The sequence below is a fragment of the Hydra vulgaris genome, chromosome 15 (assembly GCF_038396675.1).
Source record: "Hydra vulgaris chromosome 15, alternate assembly HydraT2T_AEP".
Lineage (NCBI taxonomy): Eukaryota > Metazoa > Cnidaria > Hydrozoa > Anthoathecata > Hydridae > Hydra > Hydra vulgaris.
In genome coordinates this window covers 40981792-40997198 of record NC_088934.1, presented here as the reverse complement: position 1 = coordinate 40997198, position 15407 = coordinate 40981792, and the positions used below count along the sequence as shown (strand labels likewise).

At 28.1% G+C, this 15407-nt stretch overlaps 1 protein-coding gene across 1 annotated transcript; it reads right to left on the bottom strand.

Annotated features, from left to right (window-relative positions):
• Positions 1-3078: 3078 nt before the first annotated feature.
• Positions 3079-11147, bottom strand: LOC100196999 (uncharacterized). Its single transcript, XM_065820134.1, has 7 exons — positions 10994-11147; positions 10824-10844; positions 9380-9458; positions 5523-5825; positions 3825-3962; positions 3572-3721; positions 3079-3401 (listed from the first exon to the last, which is right to left on the bottom strand). The coding sequence occupies exons 1-7, from the start codon at positions 11015-11017 to the stop codon at positions 3394-3396; spliced, it is 723 nt and encodes a 240-aa protein (XP_065676206.1). The 5' UTR covers positions 11018-11147; the 3' UTR covers positions 3079-3393.
• Positions 11148-15407: the final 4260 nt, after the last annotated feature.

The following is a 15407-nucleotide window of genomic DNA, read 5'->3' as shown; positions in this document are numbered from 1 at the left end:
ATGGCTTAGGAAGGCCCTGCTATAAAGAAGTTCAAACAAACTACTTACCATGAAGCAGTATCACAATTATCAGCACGACGTCGTATTATATCGCAAGAAGAAGCTGACAATTTAATTGTGGATTACATTGCTGAAGAGATGTCTTAGCATGACTGCACACTTTATTGAAATGCCTCTAAATGAATATAGTTTGGTTTCACAACCATCAGTATCCCCTGCTTGCCGTCGATTTTATGGTAGTCACACATATGACACAATTGCTGCAATGATTTCTCAAATTCATTGTCAATAGGACCTTAACGTAGAAAAAATCTCAGCAACTGTCACCAACAATGCGTAAAAGTTTGGAAAAGCATTTAAAGAATTTTTTTAAGAGTCAACTACAAGTGCTGCAGCAACTAGTGTAAGTGTGACTATCACACCAAATGCATCTGAAGAGCAAGAGGACATGGAAGAAGATGCAGTTAATGATTATGAAATTGATGTAATTAATATTGGAGACATTCTTTCATTTTCATCAAAAAGTAAGATGTTGATGATGATGATTCCTTAGTTGAGAGAATTTCTTTGCCAACTCAAGAAACATGTATCAGCCATTCACTGAATCTGTTGGCAACTAATGATGCTAACAAAGCATGTAATACAGATAGTGCGTTTAAGTACATTTACCGTGCAGCTCTTGCAAAATGCACTTCAATATGGAATGCAACTCGACAAAATAGTGAAGTATCAGATGCTGTCTCACATATTACAGACAAAGCAATACTGTCCCATGCCAACACGTTGGAATTATGTGACAAACCTAATGATATATGTAATGCATTGAGTGCGCCAAAATTTAAAAAGCAAGAAATAGAAAGCCTTCAAGAATATGTCATGGTAATGAAACCTGTTGCTACAAGATTAGATACTTTAAAAGGAAATAATGTGTATTATGGTCATGTGTTTCCACATTTGCATAGCTTGCAGGTGAAATTGGAAGCGTTTCGAAATTGCCAGTTTAAATATGCTAAATTATTTGCTGTATAAATATATTATTAAAAACATTTAATTTAAATATAATTTAATTTTGATGACAATAAAAACCGGGTTGCATAATTAAAAAAAGATTTTCTAAGCGATTGATTTCAAAATGTAAACTTTGATGTAAAACGTTTTAAAAAAATGGCGAATATTAGGAAAAAAAAAAAGGGGGGGGGGGAGAAACTGCAGTAGCGCCATATATATATATATATATATATATATATATATATATATATATATATATATATATATATATACATATATATATATATATATATATATATATATATATATATATATATATATATATATATATATATATATATATATATGTATATATATATATATATATATATATATATATATATATATATATATATATATATATATATATATATACATACATATACATACAAAAATAATCACGTAAACATACTAATATATAGTATATACGCACGTATACATTTTAGCTGTATTTAAACTTTTATTAGTAGTTAAAATAGAGCTATAATGTCTAATACAAATACAACAATGGTGTCTTTATAAACTAAACTAAAAACTTTGACAAATGTCAAAATTTATATCTAAATGTGTAACTAATCGATAGTAGTAAAATATTTGTACTTACCGGCGTAACGGTTATATTAAAAGGTGAAGGGAACTTTGTGTTTAAAAGTTTAATTAAAGGCAAAAAGTGTTTGAAAGAAAAAAAATTATAAATTGATTCAAATTAAACTCTTTTCACTTAGACCACGCGACTAAACATTAAATATAATAATAAATACATTTATAAAAACTTAATGGGAAACTTTTACGATTCAAAAACAGGCGGTATACGGTCGGTTAATGGTTGGCACGGAATGCCAACAGTTAGTCAACTAAAACCAATACTGGTCCGTCAGTTGGACCAACTAAAGCGTGTTTACGTCAGTTGGACCAACTAAAGCGTGTTTATTCTTTATATAGAATACCGATGCATTTGGAAACTCCTGAAGAGATAATGTTAATGTAAAGATGATGTCAATGTAGAGATTAGGTAACTGATGTGGTATTCCATGTTTTTTATAGAGTGGACAAAAAAATGTCTGCAATTATTTTGGTTAGGCTTGAAGTTAAATGAGAAAAACCCAGTGGACTAATCTAAACCTGAGGAAGACTTTACTTTCCAACAGTGTGGTAATTGTATGAGTCTTGTTCCAAAAGGGTTACTTCTCAGAATTAAAACAGATAATACTTTTCATAGTGAAACCTAATATTTATAACATTAGGCATTAAAAATGTTTACATTTTCAGGAGACTAAAGTACCAGTTTATAGGTCACCAGCTTCTCAGCAATCTTAAACTCCTTCAAAGGATGGCAGAGTCTGAGTCTGCTACATAGGTCTTTGGAATCAGCGATGCCCTTCGAAAATGTGATTCTGTGGTGATAGCATGTTTTGATATTAATAATGACTGTCAATAAATTTTCGCTTCAGATACTTGAATATGGCAATGAAAATCAATGCGACCTTAAAAATTCATGTTATTATTTTTTATGTGAAGCAGTTCATTGAGATCAAAAGGGCTCCAATAGGGAACTTTTATGAGCAGGCAACAGAATCAATTCATTTCAGCTCAAACTGGCAGAGATATAAGAGACTGCAATCATTCAGAGTATGCAAAGACGCTCGTTTCATGTGTTTTGGTTTACAACAATAAGTATTTTCAAAGAATCTAACTTTAAGAAGAATTTATTTTTGAGTTAAAGTAAATTATGTTATTATTTAATATGTAAATTGTTATGAGTAATCATTTCTACTTTTAGAGTGTTTTTGAATGATGTACAATTGCAAAATTTGAAAAGCTTCACTTCACCCTATTGTGCAAAGTACTTAAAACTAAAAATCAAATTTATTTCTATGGCCGAAATAAACACATGTTAAATTTTAGATATTTGGAGTCAGTAAAAATTGTAGTTTCACCCTGTCAAAACGATTTTCTCAGGTCAGCTCAAAGTAGTTTTTTTGTCATTTAGCAACCGCTTTTTTAAAATCGGAAAATCAAAAAATATATAGATTTAATAAAATAAATGCATAAAAATTTTTATTAATCTTTAAATTATATTTTACACAAAAATAATGGATAAAAAAATAATTGTATATTGTACATTTTAAAATTAACTTGCTATATAAAAAAGAAGTACAAAAAATATGCACGTCAGTTACAAAAATATAGCATATAACACGAAAATCGATACGTATATACAAGTATGCACGTCGTATATAAAACAATCAGCTGTAACACGATCTAGTGCAGGGGGTAATCAGGGTTTTATCGTCTGTGACGAGTGTAATACTTTGTACGAAGTTTGATAATTTGAGAACAAAACGACTAAATATCTAAATGTATATAAAACCAATATGTAAATGGTAAATAAATAAAGAACGTATAAAAAATAATTATGTAATTATAATGTATATAATATAATGAATATAATAACATACATAAATATATGTAATATATATTATATGAATAAACTTTTTTTTTTCAGTTTTAACTAAAATCTTACAGTCAGTAATGTAGCATCTTTCTTTCTTCATTCTTGTTTTCATGGGAGAATAGTACCAACCGTAATTTAGTAAAAGGCCTTCATCAGTTTCTTTGTCCATAACAGATATCCAATATGTTTTCTCTTGAGTAACAGTAGTGAACGTTTCTCCTAAACATAAAAAATACTTGTTGAAAAAAAGTTCAAACATTAAAAGTACCTTTTTCGAAGTTCTTTATTGAAAATATTTGAAAAAAAATAACTTAGAAATTACCAGCTTTTAAAGTATGTTTCAGCTCTCTCTCTCCGTCCTCCTTAATTATTTCTAAAAAAGCGCGACAAGAAGTACGATTAATGAACTTCACAGTTACCTCAACACCATTAGGATTAGATGCTAATTCTGCAAGTTTTTCTAAAAAAACAAATTATATATATATATATATATATATATATATATATATATATATATATATATATATATATATATATATATATATATATATAGCTTACTATGTATTTAGATATGTTGGTGGGTTTTCCATATTCTTACTCAAAATGATATAATAAAAGAGTTAAAGCAGCTTTTTACAACCCTTTTTGGTGTTATTGTTTTTTGCAGACCAAAAATATACTGAGTATATTTATTGTAATGACCTGACAGTGTCAGGTCAGGTGTATGGTCATCATGATCACCCTACTATGGGTAACATGTAATCCAGTGCTACCTGTTCCCTGTCCAGCTGCCTTGAAGTATATTTCCTGTTATTAATATTATTTAATACCTGTTGTGTCTATAGTGGTATCTGTCCTGTTTAAAGTGGTATCTAGTTTTGGTGTAGTGTTAGCTCAATTACCAAGTAGTGACTACAAAAACATACACTCACCTTTTTTCCATAAAAAATTAATTTGAATATGGCTGAAAATTCCTTGGATCTCAGTATTGATGACTGCTTTTTTTTGATTCACAAAGACATCAATAGTCACATGCTTGGACCTGCTTTATCTGACAAGCTTGAGTTTTTCTACCATCGTCATGAGGTGCATCTCTTTGTCTTTTATACAAATACTATCATGGTCATCGCTCAAAGGAGCTATCATCTCTAGTTACATCAACAAAAACTTATACTTGCTTGATTTGTCATTCAGCAAAGTTGCATCCTTTTATAGTACCTGTCCCTTCACACTCTAAAAACTTGTATTTATCTCAATTTTTTCTTTACAATTCAACGCTTTGAAATTCTCTCCATTCTTCATGTTTTTCTGACTCATACAATCTTAACATTTTAAATCTACTGTCAACTGTTCTTTGTTTTCTAGTTAAGTAGCCTTGTTGGGAGCGGTAATCTTTCTAGGGGTGGTTTTATTTTTTTAAATACAGCGCATAGTAAGATTACCAAACAAATTTCTCTGATTACCCACAGTTAAATTAGCAGCTTCATATCAGAGTTTTAATTCTTTAAGGTGAAGCACCTCTACCATGCCTAAAAACACCAAGGTCAATCTGATACACCATCTACATACTTGCGTTTCCTAATTACAGTTTTGAGAAATGGGCAGAATCTTTCACTCATCGTAAATAAAGAATTTACATTTTATTAAAGATTGAAACTTATTTACAAGTTTATATTTTATAAAAGCTTAACTTATAAAATCATATAAAACAATCAATATTTAAAACAATAAATAAATAATTAAAAATTAAATTATTTTAATGTAAGCAAACCCTATCTCTATTACAACAGTAGCCATCTTTATAGTAATTGCTTTAATAAAATAAAGTAAAAAAAAAAGAAAAGAAAAGAAAAATGTGCTAATCCATGAATATGATTATAAAAAGGTTTATCAAACCTTGAAGGTATTTATACGGAATAAGTAATGTTTATAAGTAAAAAATACTGCATTAATATTCAAGTAATAATGATATAAGAGAGGTTTGAAATTCAATAATTAAAAACACATACATTTTTCTTACCGGGAGCTTTTCGAATCTCAGCTACAGCAAATTTTCCTCCATTTGGTCCAAGAATAGGATAATACACTAAATTATTACCAATAGTAAATGCATGATGCACCTTTTTATTACGCGCATTTGCAGCAATCCAAGGATGAGTTTCAAATGTATCAATCACATCACATTTTCCATCTAAAAGTTTAAAAGCCTTTTCACATTCTCCAACATAATTTATCCAATACAACTGTACTTCTTTACCAGTCAAATTGACAAACTTCACTCTTACTGGTTTATCAGAAAATAAGGAACGTAATCCAGCACGAACTAAAAATTAACAAAAAAACAATCAAATTTCCTCTGATATTTTTAGAGTATGCAAAAATATTTGGCATCTGGAAATTTAAAAATACAAACTATAAGAAATAATTTTAAATAAAGATTGAAAAAGAAAAAAAATATTCAAATAAAATTCAAAAGAAAATAAAATTTTCAAATGTAAACAACACTAATAAACTTATGCTTTTTGTACACTAAACTAAAAATTTTGTGAAGTTTTATTTTTGTTTTAAAAATTGAATGCATTAAAACTATGAATGTGTGTTTCCATAACATCTCTGACGTCAGACTAAAATAACCTGCTTGCGGGAAAGGAACTAGTAACATATTCTGGGAAAGGGCAAGGATTCCCATACAACAGGATTCCCATTGTCAACAAAATAAAAGACTTTCATGCCAAGTGGCAAAGTTTAAAAAGAAAACTCAAAACATAACACAACAACAGCAGGAGCAGTTATTTGTTGATACACTTGATGACCTATTTGACATCGCTCATGTAGATGCATTGCCCCTCAACAAAATTCAAGAAAACAGATTTGCTTGAAGTGCAAAGGGAAAAAAATGAAGAGGTAACTTTGAGGCAGTTGATATGAGACTTGCAAGACAAGAAGAGCGCTGTCTACCAACAACAAAAAGCTCAAAACCAATTATCATTTTGATTGCTAATCTTGCTACAGCATTAGATGTTAATCGGCAATAGAAACGCTATCAACATCCTAGCTGCTACAGCTCAATGATTGATCCTGCTGCACTTGTCATGAATCAGGAGTCCATCAGACATGCTCAGCACCAACATCAAGAGAATAATGCCAAAAAAATTTGTGCATCATTCCCTCTAATGTTCCTTTGAAAGTCTATTTAGATGGTAAGTTGTTGCCTGCTTTGCCATCAAAAGAATCTGTGGATCGGCTATCAGTACTGGTATCAGGTTGAGGAATGATGAAACTCTTAGGAGTTCCACCATTGCTCAATGGAGTTAGTGAAGCACAGGCTTCTGCTGTTTTCAATTTGGTTAAAGTGAGGTCTGGCTGGCCACAAACAATCTATGTCCTTTGGAACAACTTCTACCAATTGTGTATTAAAGTTAAAATTAAAGATGTGTTTTACTAGAGCAAAATTACAGAAAAGTGTTTTTAGTTTAGCCTGTAGACATCACATTCATAAACTTATTATGGGAAAAGTCTTCAATGTTTTGATGAATGGATTGACAATAAAATTGTTTGAGAGTTTTTTAAAAATAATGGATCTCAATTGACAAAGATGGTTGCAAAAGTAACATGATGGATGAGTTGATTGCTATTTAACTAAGACCATTTGGACAACTTGGTTAATTTTGTGCAAAGTTAGTTGAATGTCTTTCATGTATTTGATGACTACAAAGAACTTCTAAATCTGTTTTAGCTGTTCCTAGTTGTTCCACGTATTAATAGACACGCCATTGTTCTGGGGGCTTTCCATTGAGTAAGTTGAAAGACCAAGCTAAATGTATCAAAATCTATTTGCAGAACAATTAGTTCAACCTGATTGTTCTGCAAGTGCATCTAAAAACATGGTTCTGCAAGTGCACCTAAAGACATGGTTCACACACATATTTTTAACATCAGCATTTTAAAATGACTTAGAAATAATAAAACAGTCCATTGACTACAAGGAGACAAATAGAATTGTTGCTGGTGTTGAAATAAAGAGGTTTTTTTATCATTTATGTTATCCCAGCCACTCGAAGGCTTAACATTTTTTGATTCAGCCATCTCTGATAATAACAAGGTCTTCTGCGATGTATTGAAGTTGACATTAGGGAAGAGCCAGAATGACAGCTATTTGATTTTGTTACTTCAAACATAAAAAAAATAATAATATAAAAAATAATAGACGTTCTTGCAGATTTTTTAAATCAACATCCAAGCACAGAGGAGACAATTGACAGATTTTGCATTACTTTTAAGCTCAAAACTGCAAAGTTTTGAGCTTAAAAGTAATACGAAATCATTCAACAAAATTCTCACAAATCAAGAAGAACCGAAACAATACCCACTTCATGTAATTGAAAAGCATAGGAAAAAATATTCAGACTCAATTAAGCAGACCATTGTTAAGGGACTTAATTTCAGTTAATATTTAAAATATTGGAACTTTGTTGGATATTAAAACTATAGTTGTAGGTATTAGGCAGCAGTAACAGATTTTATTGTAAATTTGTTTAAAGTTATTAATGAACAATAAAAACATCTGGAATAAAGACTCAGCCTGTTGTTATGGAACTTTAATTTGCTTTTTAAATTAAAGTTCCGTAATATTCTTTTTTTTAAATCAATTTTTTTAAACTCATTTTTTTTTTTTTTTTTCAGAAAAAGCCATATGGAATTAGGTAACGAAAAAATTCGATATCTTCGATTATCGAGATTAAACTAGAACCTCCCGAATCGGATTCTTCAGACAATAAAATGCACATTAAGACAATAGATGTGAAAATAATCTATCCAATGAATAAACAGTAAATAATGACAACAGAGCAACACTCTGTCATCGAGAAGCTTTTTAAAATTGTTAATGCAATTAATCTTTCCAATATTCCTATGGAATTTCTATTTTTAAAAAGTAGTTTGATAGCTGCCTAAATTTTATATATAATTAGACTAAAATTAGATAGTAATAAACAATACATTTAAATAAAAACAAACAGAACTTTCAGAAGAACAACATTTTCTATAGTTCTTAGCTTAAGTATACTGCAAATATAAAAAAAATTTATAGGAGATTTTGTCCATAACTAATAAATAGAGGAGAGGGCATACATTGTAGTAAAACCAGATGTAATGTAGTTCCATTTAAACTTTAAAAATTGTATTAAATAAAAGTTTACCTAATTTCTCAATGAAATATCACCTTTTTTCAAATCATTACTAAACGCATCCATCATTATTGCCTCAACATAAATAATTATGTATATTCATAGCTAATTTATCATGCTCATAGTCAAATTATATATAATCAAATAAAATAATTTGCCTTCCTCGCCTCATGGTTTAACTAGTTATTTATTCTTATTATCATTTAGCATCTTTTGGAAGTGTAATTAGCACCTAAAAATCTTTTAAATTTTCTTGTGCATAAGAATTGCATTAGTTGCTAAAACACTTCAAGTTTTTCTCCTACTAATTGCTTAATCTTAAGTTTTTTTTCCAGCTCTCAATATTTTTAGAGAACATTTTTAGTTGACATATGTCAAAAACCAGTACAATTCAAGGCTTTTCAGGTAGAAATTTCATTCCAGTGAAAAAGAATTTGGTCACCATTCAACACATATGAACCAACTCCAAAATTGTCAGTAAAATATTTACACACAGTCCAAATGTTTTTCAGTTGTATTGTAAAATATAGTCTGGCAATACGTAATTTATAACAAAAGATAATTATAATTATCAAATTAAACTTATATTAGATTTTTACATTTAATTAAAAAATCAAATAAAATTTTAAAATACTTTCATATTTTAATTAAATGGGCATAACAAAAAAATTTATTAAAATTAAAAACATACTCTCTCCTTGAGGCTGACTTTTTTTCTTATCTTCTTGTAACGCATACTTATCATCTCCATCTGATCCACTATCAGGACTCTTAACACAACAATTTCAAAACAAATATTGCTAATTTAGATAAATAATATATGATATAATAAAAAAACTATTTTAATTAAATTTTGTTTTGACATTTTATATTTATTATCATCCTAATTAGACCGTTTTCACAACTGTTTGTTACAATGCAACACCAAGTTTAGTACAAAAACCTTTGTCCAAAACTTATTCACAATTTTAATTAAAACTTTTTGAGTGAAAAATGTTTAAAAAAAATGCTTCAACCTTCCATGCCACATATATATATATACAGTCCAGCGGCTGGTGGGTTGGAGGACCCCTAAAACCTACTAGCCACTTAAATTTGTAAAAAAATCCCCCTAAATTTACTAGGCTGGACACAACTCTCCCTCAATTTCTTTTTCTGTGTATGTGTTTTTATATATTATATTTTTTATAAAGAATAAATAGTAGTGAGTTTAGCTGTCAAAAATTAGAAAATTAAAAAAAAAACAACCAAAAGCCATGCAGATACTGCATTCAAACTCATGAATTTAACTTAATAGGAGATGATCATAGATCTTTGGCTCTACCCACTTTTAAGTACTATACTATTATTATAATTTCAACCAAACTTAATATAAATTTTACTATTTTTTTAAGTTAAACATTGATAATGTCAACACTTGTGTGGATTGAATAGCTTTTACATAAAACGGTTTTCTTATTTATATATGACATTATGGAAGTGTTTATAATTAATAACCAGAAATACTCCTTACATTAACCTGTTTTGCAGATCAGAAATGAATATTTTTATTGTGATAGCATCACATCTAAAGTTTATGAGCTCCTCCTACCATTTCCCATAATTAAATAGTGTTTTTTTAACAGAATTTTTCTTTTCTTAGATAAATTGTTTCCGCTATGATTAAAAATCATAGTGGAAACAACTTATAATCATCAATTGCCCCAGTATCATTGAATAATATAATAAACAAAGAAATAGGTAAAAAAATAGTAACAGGTTGGTTACAACATACTTTAAAAAATATTCAAAATCATAATCCAATGCCTTTCTTCAAATAATAAAACTAAATACTTTAACAAAATTTATTTGTTTGTAGCTTTTTTTCTAAAATTTTTTTTGCTGTTGTTGAAAAAACATCTTTTATAAATCATTAAAAAAGCACTCAAAATTTACTCACACACATCAAATGCTAATAAAAAACAGTGGAAAAATAAGATGACAAAATCTGTATACTTGTTAAATGAACTATTCAAATATGGCACAAAAAAGGTTTTGAGTTTACTTATATTCTGAGTTTTACAGCTTTCCTTATTTTATATTTTTATATTGATATAATCATTTTAAAATGTTTATTATAAAAAGTGAAATCTCACCTTACATCGAGTTAAATCCTTCTAAAATAAAATATATGCATATATGTATTTATATATATATATATATATATATATATATATATATATATATATATATATATATATATATATATATATATAAAAACTTATATATATATAAATATATATTTATGCTTAAAGTATGCACTGACCTCAGATAATTCACTAGGAGCCATAACAATCTCCTTGGTTACTAATTACAAATGGCGCATTTCTACATAAAATAATTTTATTTATCTTTGATTCTATAAAATTATATACAATTATTACTTTGTATCTAACAGACAAAAAAACTCAACCAGAAAACTTTTGTTATTTTTTGATTTTATTTTTTATAAATGTTTTTACATGTTTTAACAAAATGCTTTAATAATAATAAAACGTTAATAATATACTTCAAACCAAAACATTCAACTCAGGCCACACGCTAAGTTGCTACTATAGTTACAATTATACTATATTGCTATTCTGTTGCCCTAGTATTAATCTAAAACACAATAAAATATTATTATTTTATAACTAAACTATTATTTTAGGCTTATTGTTTCAAAACTAAACATTACTGTCTAGCGAAATTCGGCTTGACTTTGAAACTTGATTCGTTTATATGTTATCAACGGTTTATTATATTTAAAAATACAACTTATGGTTAAAATGTTAGATTTAACAACAAAAAACTTTTTTACATAACTTAGCAAATCTTTCAATTTTTTAAAACACCGTAACTGATCAATAAAATTGACACAGACTAAATGTTAAAAGCAAAATAAAATAAAAGGACACAGCTAAGTACTGAACACTCTGAATAAAATTTATCTTAGAATACTAAATATTTGAGGAGATTTGATAAGCTAGTATTTCATGTCAAAAAAGGCGCTTAGATCTTGTAATATTTCAATTCCACCAAATTGAAATATTTGATTTATTATTTTTAGGTTTTTCTAAATGTGAAAGTCAGATAACGGCACAGATAAACGCAACCCCTAATTCGTTGATTTTAAAGGGCAAAAGCGGGTTTGTTATCTTTTGCTTTTGCAACAAATGCTTGAAATTTTTTTTCGATTTTTCAATAGTTGAATGAAATTTCGATTTTTCAAGAGTTAAAATGAAAATAAAATCTTTTTATTTGGAAGATAAAATTTAACAGCTTATAAATCTAACTTCTCTGCTGGTTAATAGATATTTCTTTTAAAACATTATAATTCTTATAATACAATAATTATAAATCTTTTTTATGGCCATAAAAAATCAAAACAATTGTCAATTACGTCTTGCAAATATGGTGGGGAAAGAAAGGGGGAGGGGGAACGGGATCAGCGATTTTGTAAAGATTTCTTACAGAGAAAGAAGTGGATTGGGATTCAAAATTGAGACGCGAATTTTTTCTCTAAGTTTCAAATCTAGAAAAACTTTTCTATTGAATAAAAGAGTACCTAATTGCAACTGACTTTTTAAATTGCCTTAAATTTTATTGGAACTGAACTTTTAATTTGACTTAAATTTTGATAGATTATATGTAGACTATGCTGCGTCTTCGGCTTTCACAGTCAATGATATATCCGATATATTATTGATGAAAAATAATTAGTAATAATATAATTATTGTTTAAAAATAATAGAACAATAATTATTTAAACAACAATAATAGTTAATACGCATAAGGATGAAATATTATATTATTGTATAAATGTTAATAACCTGCACCGCGACACTAACTTGTTGTTAAAGAAGTTATTTAGATTATATATTTTTCAGCAAATCAAATAGCTTAGCGATTGTTTTGTCCTTTTAGTTACTGTTAATTTATACAACTCTATTTCGAACAATAGTTATGTAAAAAATAATATATGTACACTCCACTTCCCTCATACCTATTTAAGTCAGTCGATGCATGTAATTAGACTTCGATTACGGACATTTTAGTCAATTTATGTACGCATTGATTGTTTTTCTTTGAAACTTTAATAAACATAAATAATAAAAAAATAATAAAGTAATAATAAAACAACAATAGTAGTTACAACATATAAAACTACTTTAATCAAAACATCGAAATCCAAAACTGCGTTTCACTTAAGAGAAGTTGAAGCCTCTACACAAGCCACACCTCAAAATATATTAAACAAACCATCCACAGATATACGCCAATATATTATATAAAATATATGTTAAGTAAATATCCACGACTCTACGCCAATATATTGTGGTGGAGCCCTGAATATGTAGTAACGCAACTGATGTTATACAAAAAAAAAAAAAAATTATTAATTTCTCTCCTAACATTTTTGTAGTCGCTTAAAATCAAATCAATTCAATTTAGTTAGCTTTACGTAAATACAGAGTTTATCGAGCAATATTTTACTAAAATTTTGTACCTTATTGTCAATGTCAATTTTGAAATTAAGTTGCACAAGCATTTTTTGTTACATTTTTTTTTTACAAAAACGGTTGAAATTTTTACTTTTTTTTTTAGGGTAGGTTAAGTAATATATAATTTTTAAAATATGATATTTTAAATATAGTTTTCAACCTTAAAGATGGTAGAAAACTATATCTTAATAAGGTATAGTTTTCTACCTTTTAAGGTAGAAAGTTATATTTTAAAAAATGATTAGTATACAACTTTCTACATTAAAATTATTATTTTCTACCTTATAAATATATTTTTTTACCTTAGAGGATAGAAAATTATACCTTACTTAAGGTCTATCTCATATCCTACCTTAAGGTAGAAATTCTACCGGAATTAGTAATTAACTAGTAATAGTAAAAGTAATACCGGAATTATACCAAAATTCCGTTTTGGCCGGAATTTGTGACTTTTAGGTCAATCCGGTTCCGACCGGATTTACAATATTTCAGGCCGGCATGCCGTAATTTAATTTTTACCTTTTTTTTAAGACATGTGACACAGACTGTAAAAATTAAATCAAATATTCATTATCCCACAGGGCGATGAAGAACTATAGGTAAACAAAAAAAAAATACAAATTTCTAAACGAACACAATGTAATTTAGTTTCCAGTAATCAATTATGTAAGAATTTCTAGAAGTTTCGAAATATTGTGTCGGAATGTCACATGTCTTAAAAAAAAGAGTTGTCCTCCAGTTTTGGGCAACAAAATACTTCTTTTTTCATCAAAAATGTTATCTGCCTTTAAGAAAAATCTCATTTTAAATGTAACTTAAATTTTAAATATTATAAAATATAGGATCCCTAATACAATAAATATTTTAATTTTAACCTAAATGGAATAATAGAAAACAAAGAAATAATTTTAAATATTAATATTATGCTAGTTAAAACTTTCAATAAATGAAATTATAAGGAACAAATAAAAACAGCGTATTAGATTTAAATGAAATAAGAATCAAATTAATGAAATAAATATATATAATATAAACACAATGCTGAGGTTTTCACTTTTAATCTTGAAGGGAAAAAATTGCATAAATAATATTCTTGTTCCGGCCGGTACTTCAGCCGGAATTTATAAACGATTCCGGTACACCACGACTTTTTATTAAAGATTGGGAGGAGGAAGGGTCCCATATTTTCAAAAAGTGCGTGACTTAATTTATAGACAACCCAAAACATATTGAATAATAAAAGTGAAATTGTTTAAAAATTATATAAATAATATAATAATAATAACAATTTAAATTATGATTTATTTTGCCAACTTTTGTACATTAAAGTAAATACACTTTTACAAAACTTCGCTAGTGCAAAGCATTTAACCTGTATTGACAAGAGTAGGTTGCCCTGTACGTTGCCCTGGTGAAGCACATGCACCTAAAGACTCTGAACGAGTTGATGAAGACGAAGAAATGAGGTTTTTGTGTATTGATGACATTGCTATTAAATCTAGTTCAACTTCAGATCTTGAATTGTATAGCTACTGATGACTATGATGCAGCCTTTAAAAAAATAGTTCATCAACATATGCAAAATGACAGACATGAAGCAAGTAGTCACAAAGTAATATATCTTCAGAAATTGATAATAAATCATTTGGGCTATACCTTGTTGTTTCTAATCAGACGAGGTGGAAGTCAATCTGTGAAACGCATAAACAAACTGATAACTAATTAAGGAATCAATGCGATGAATAGCATCTATAAAAAATTGGATTTTCAACAGTTGTAGCAAGCTGGATTGGGTTGTACCTAAAAGCCAACCCAGCCATTATTTATTTAATTTAAGTTAGGATAAACAAACTAATTAAGTTATACCAAGTTTTTTTTTATTTTTTTTTTTAAACATCTTCACTTCCAACAAGGTTGCAAACAACCATTATTAGATTTGGAAGTTACTCGAGCAGAAAAGATGAAGTTTGTAAAGCAAAATAACGATTAACAGACGACTTAAAAGTTGAATATTATATGAATTAGGAAAAAAGAAGGAGGGAGCAAATTCCGAAGAACTGATGTTCGAGGAAAAAAAAAACGAATAAGAAATTTTGGAGCACTTAGAAACAGTCATAGTAAAAGTATGAGACTTAATTGAATAAAGAGGAACACGAGAATGAATTTTAGTAGATGGAACAAGAGACGCTAACTCTT

Coding starts and splice junctions, on each gene's coding strand:
- LOC100196999 (XM_065820134.1), bottom strand. CDS start 11,017: ATGGCTCCTAGTGAATTATCTGAG. Junction 10,845..10,993: donor CTCCTAGTGAATTATCTGAG/GTCAGTGCATAC, acceptor ATTTTATTTTAG/AAGGATTTAACTCGATGTAA. Junction 5,826..9,379: donor AAGTCAGCCTCAAGGAGAGA/GTATGTTTTTAA, acceptor GTTAATTTTTAG/TTCGTGCTGGATTACGTTCC.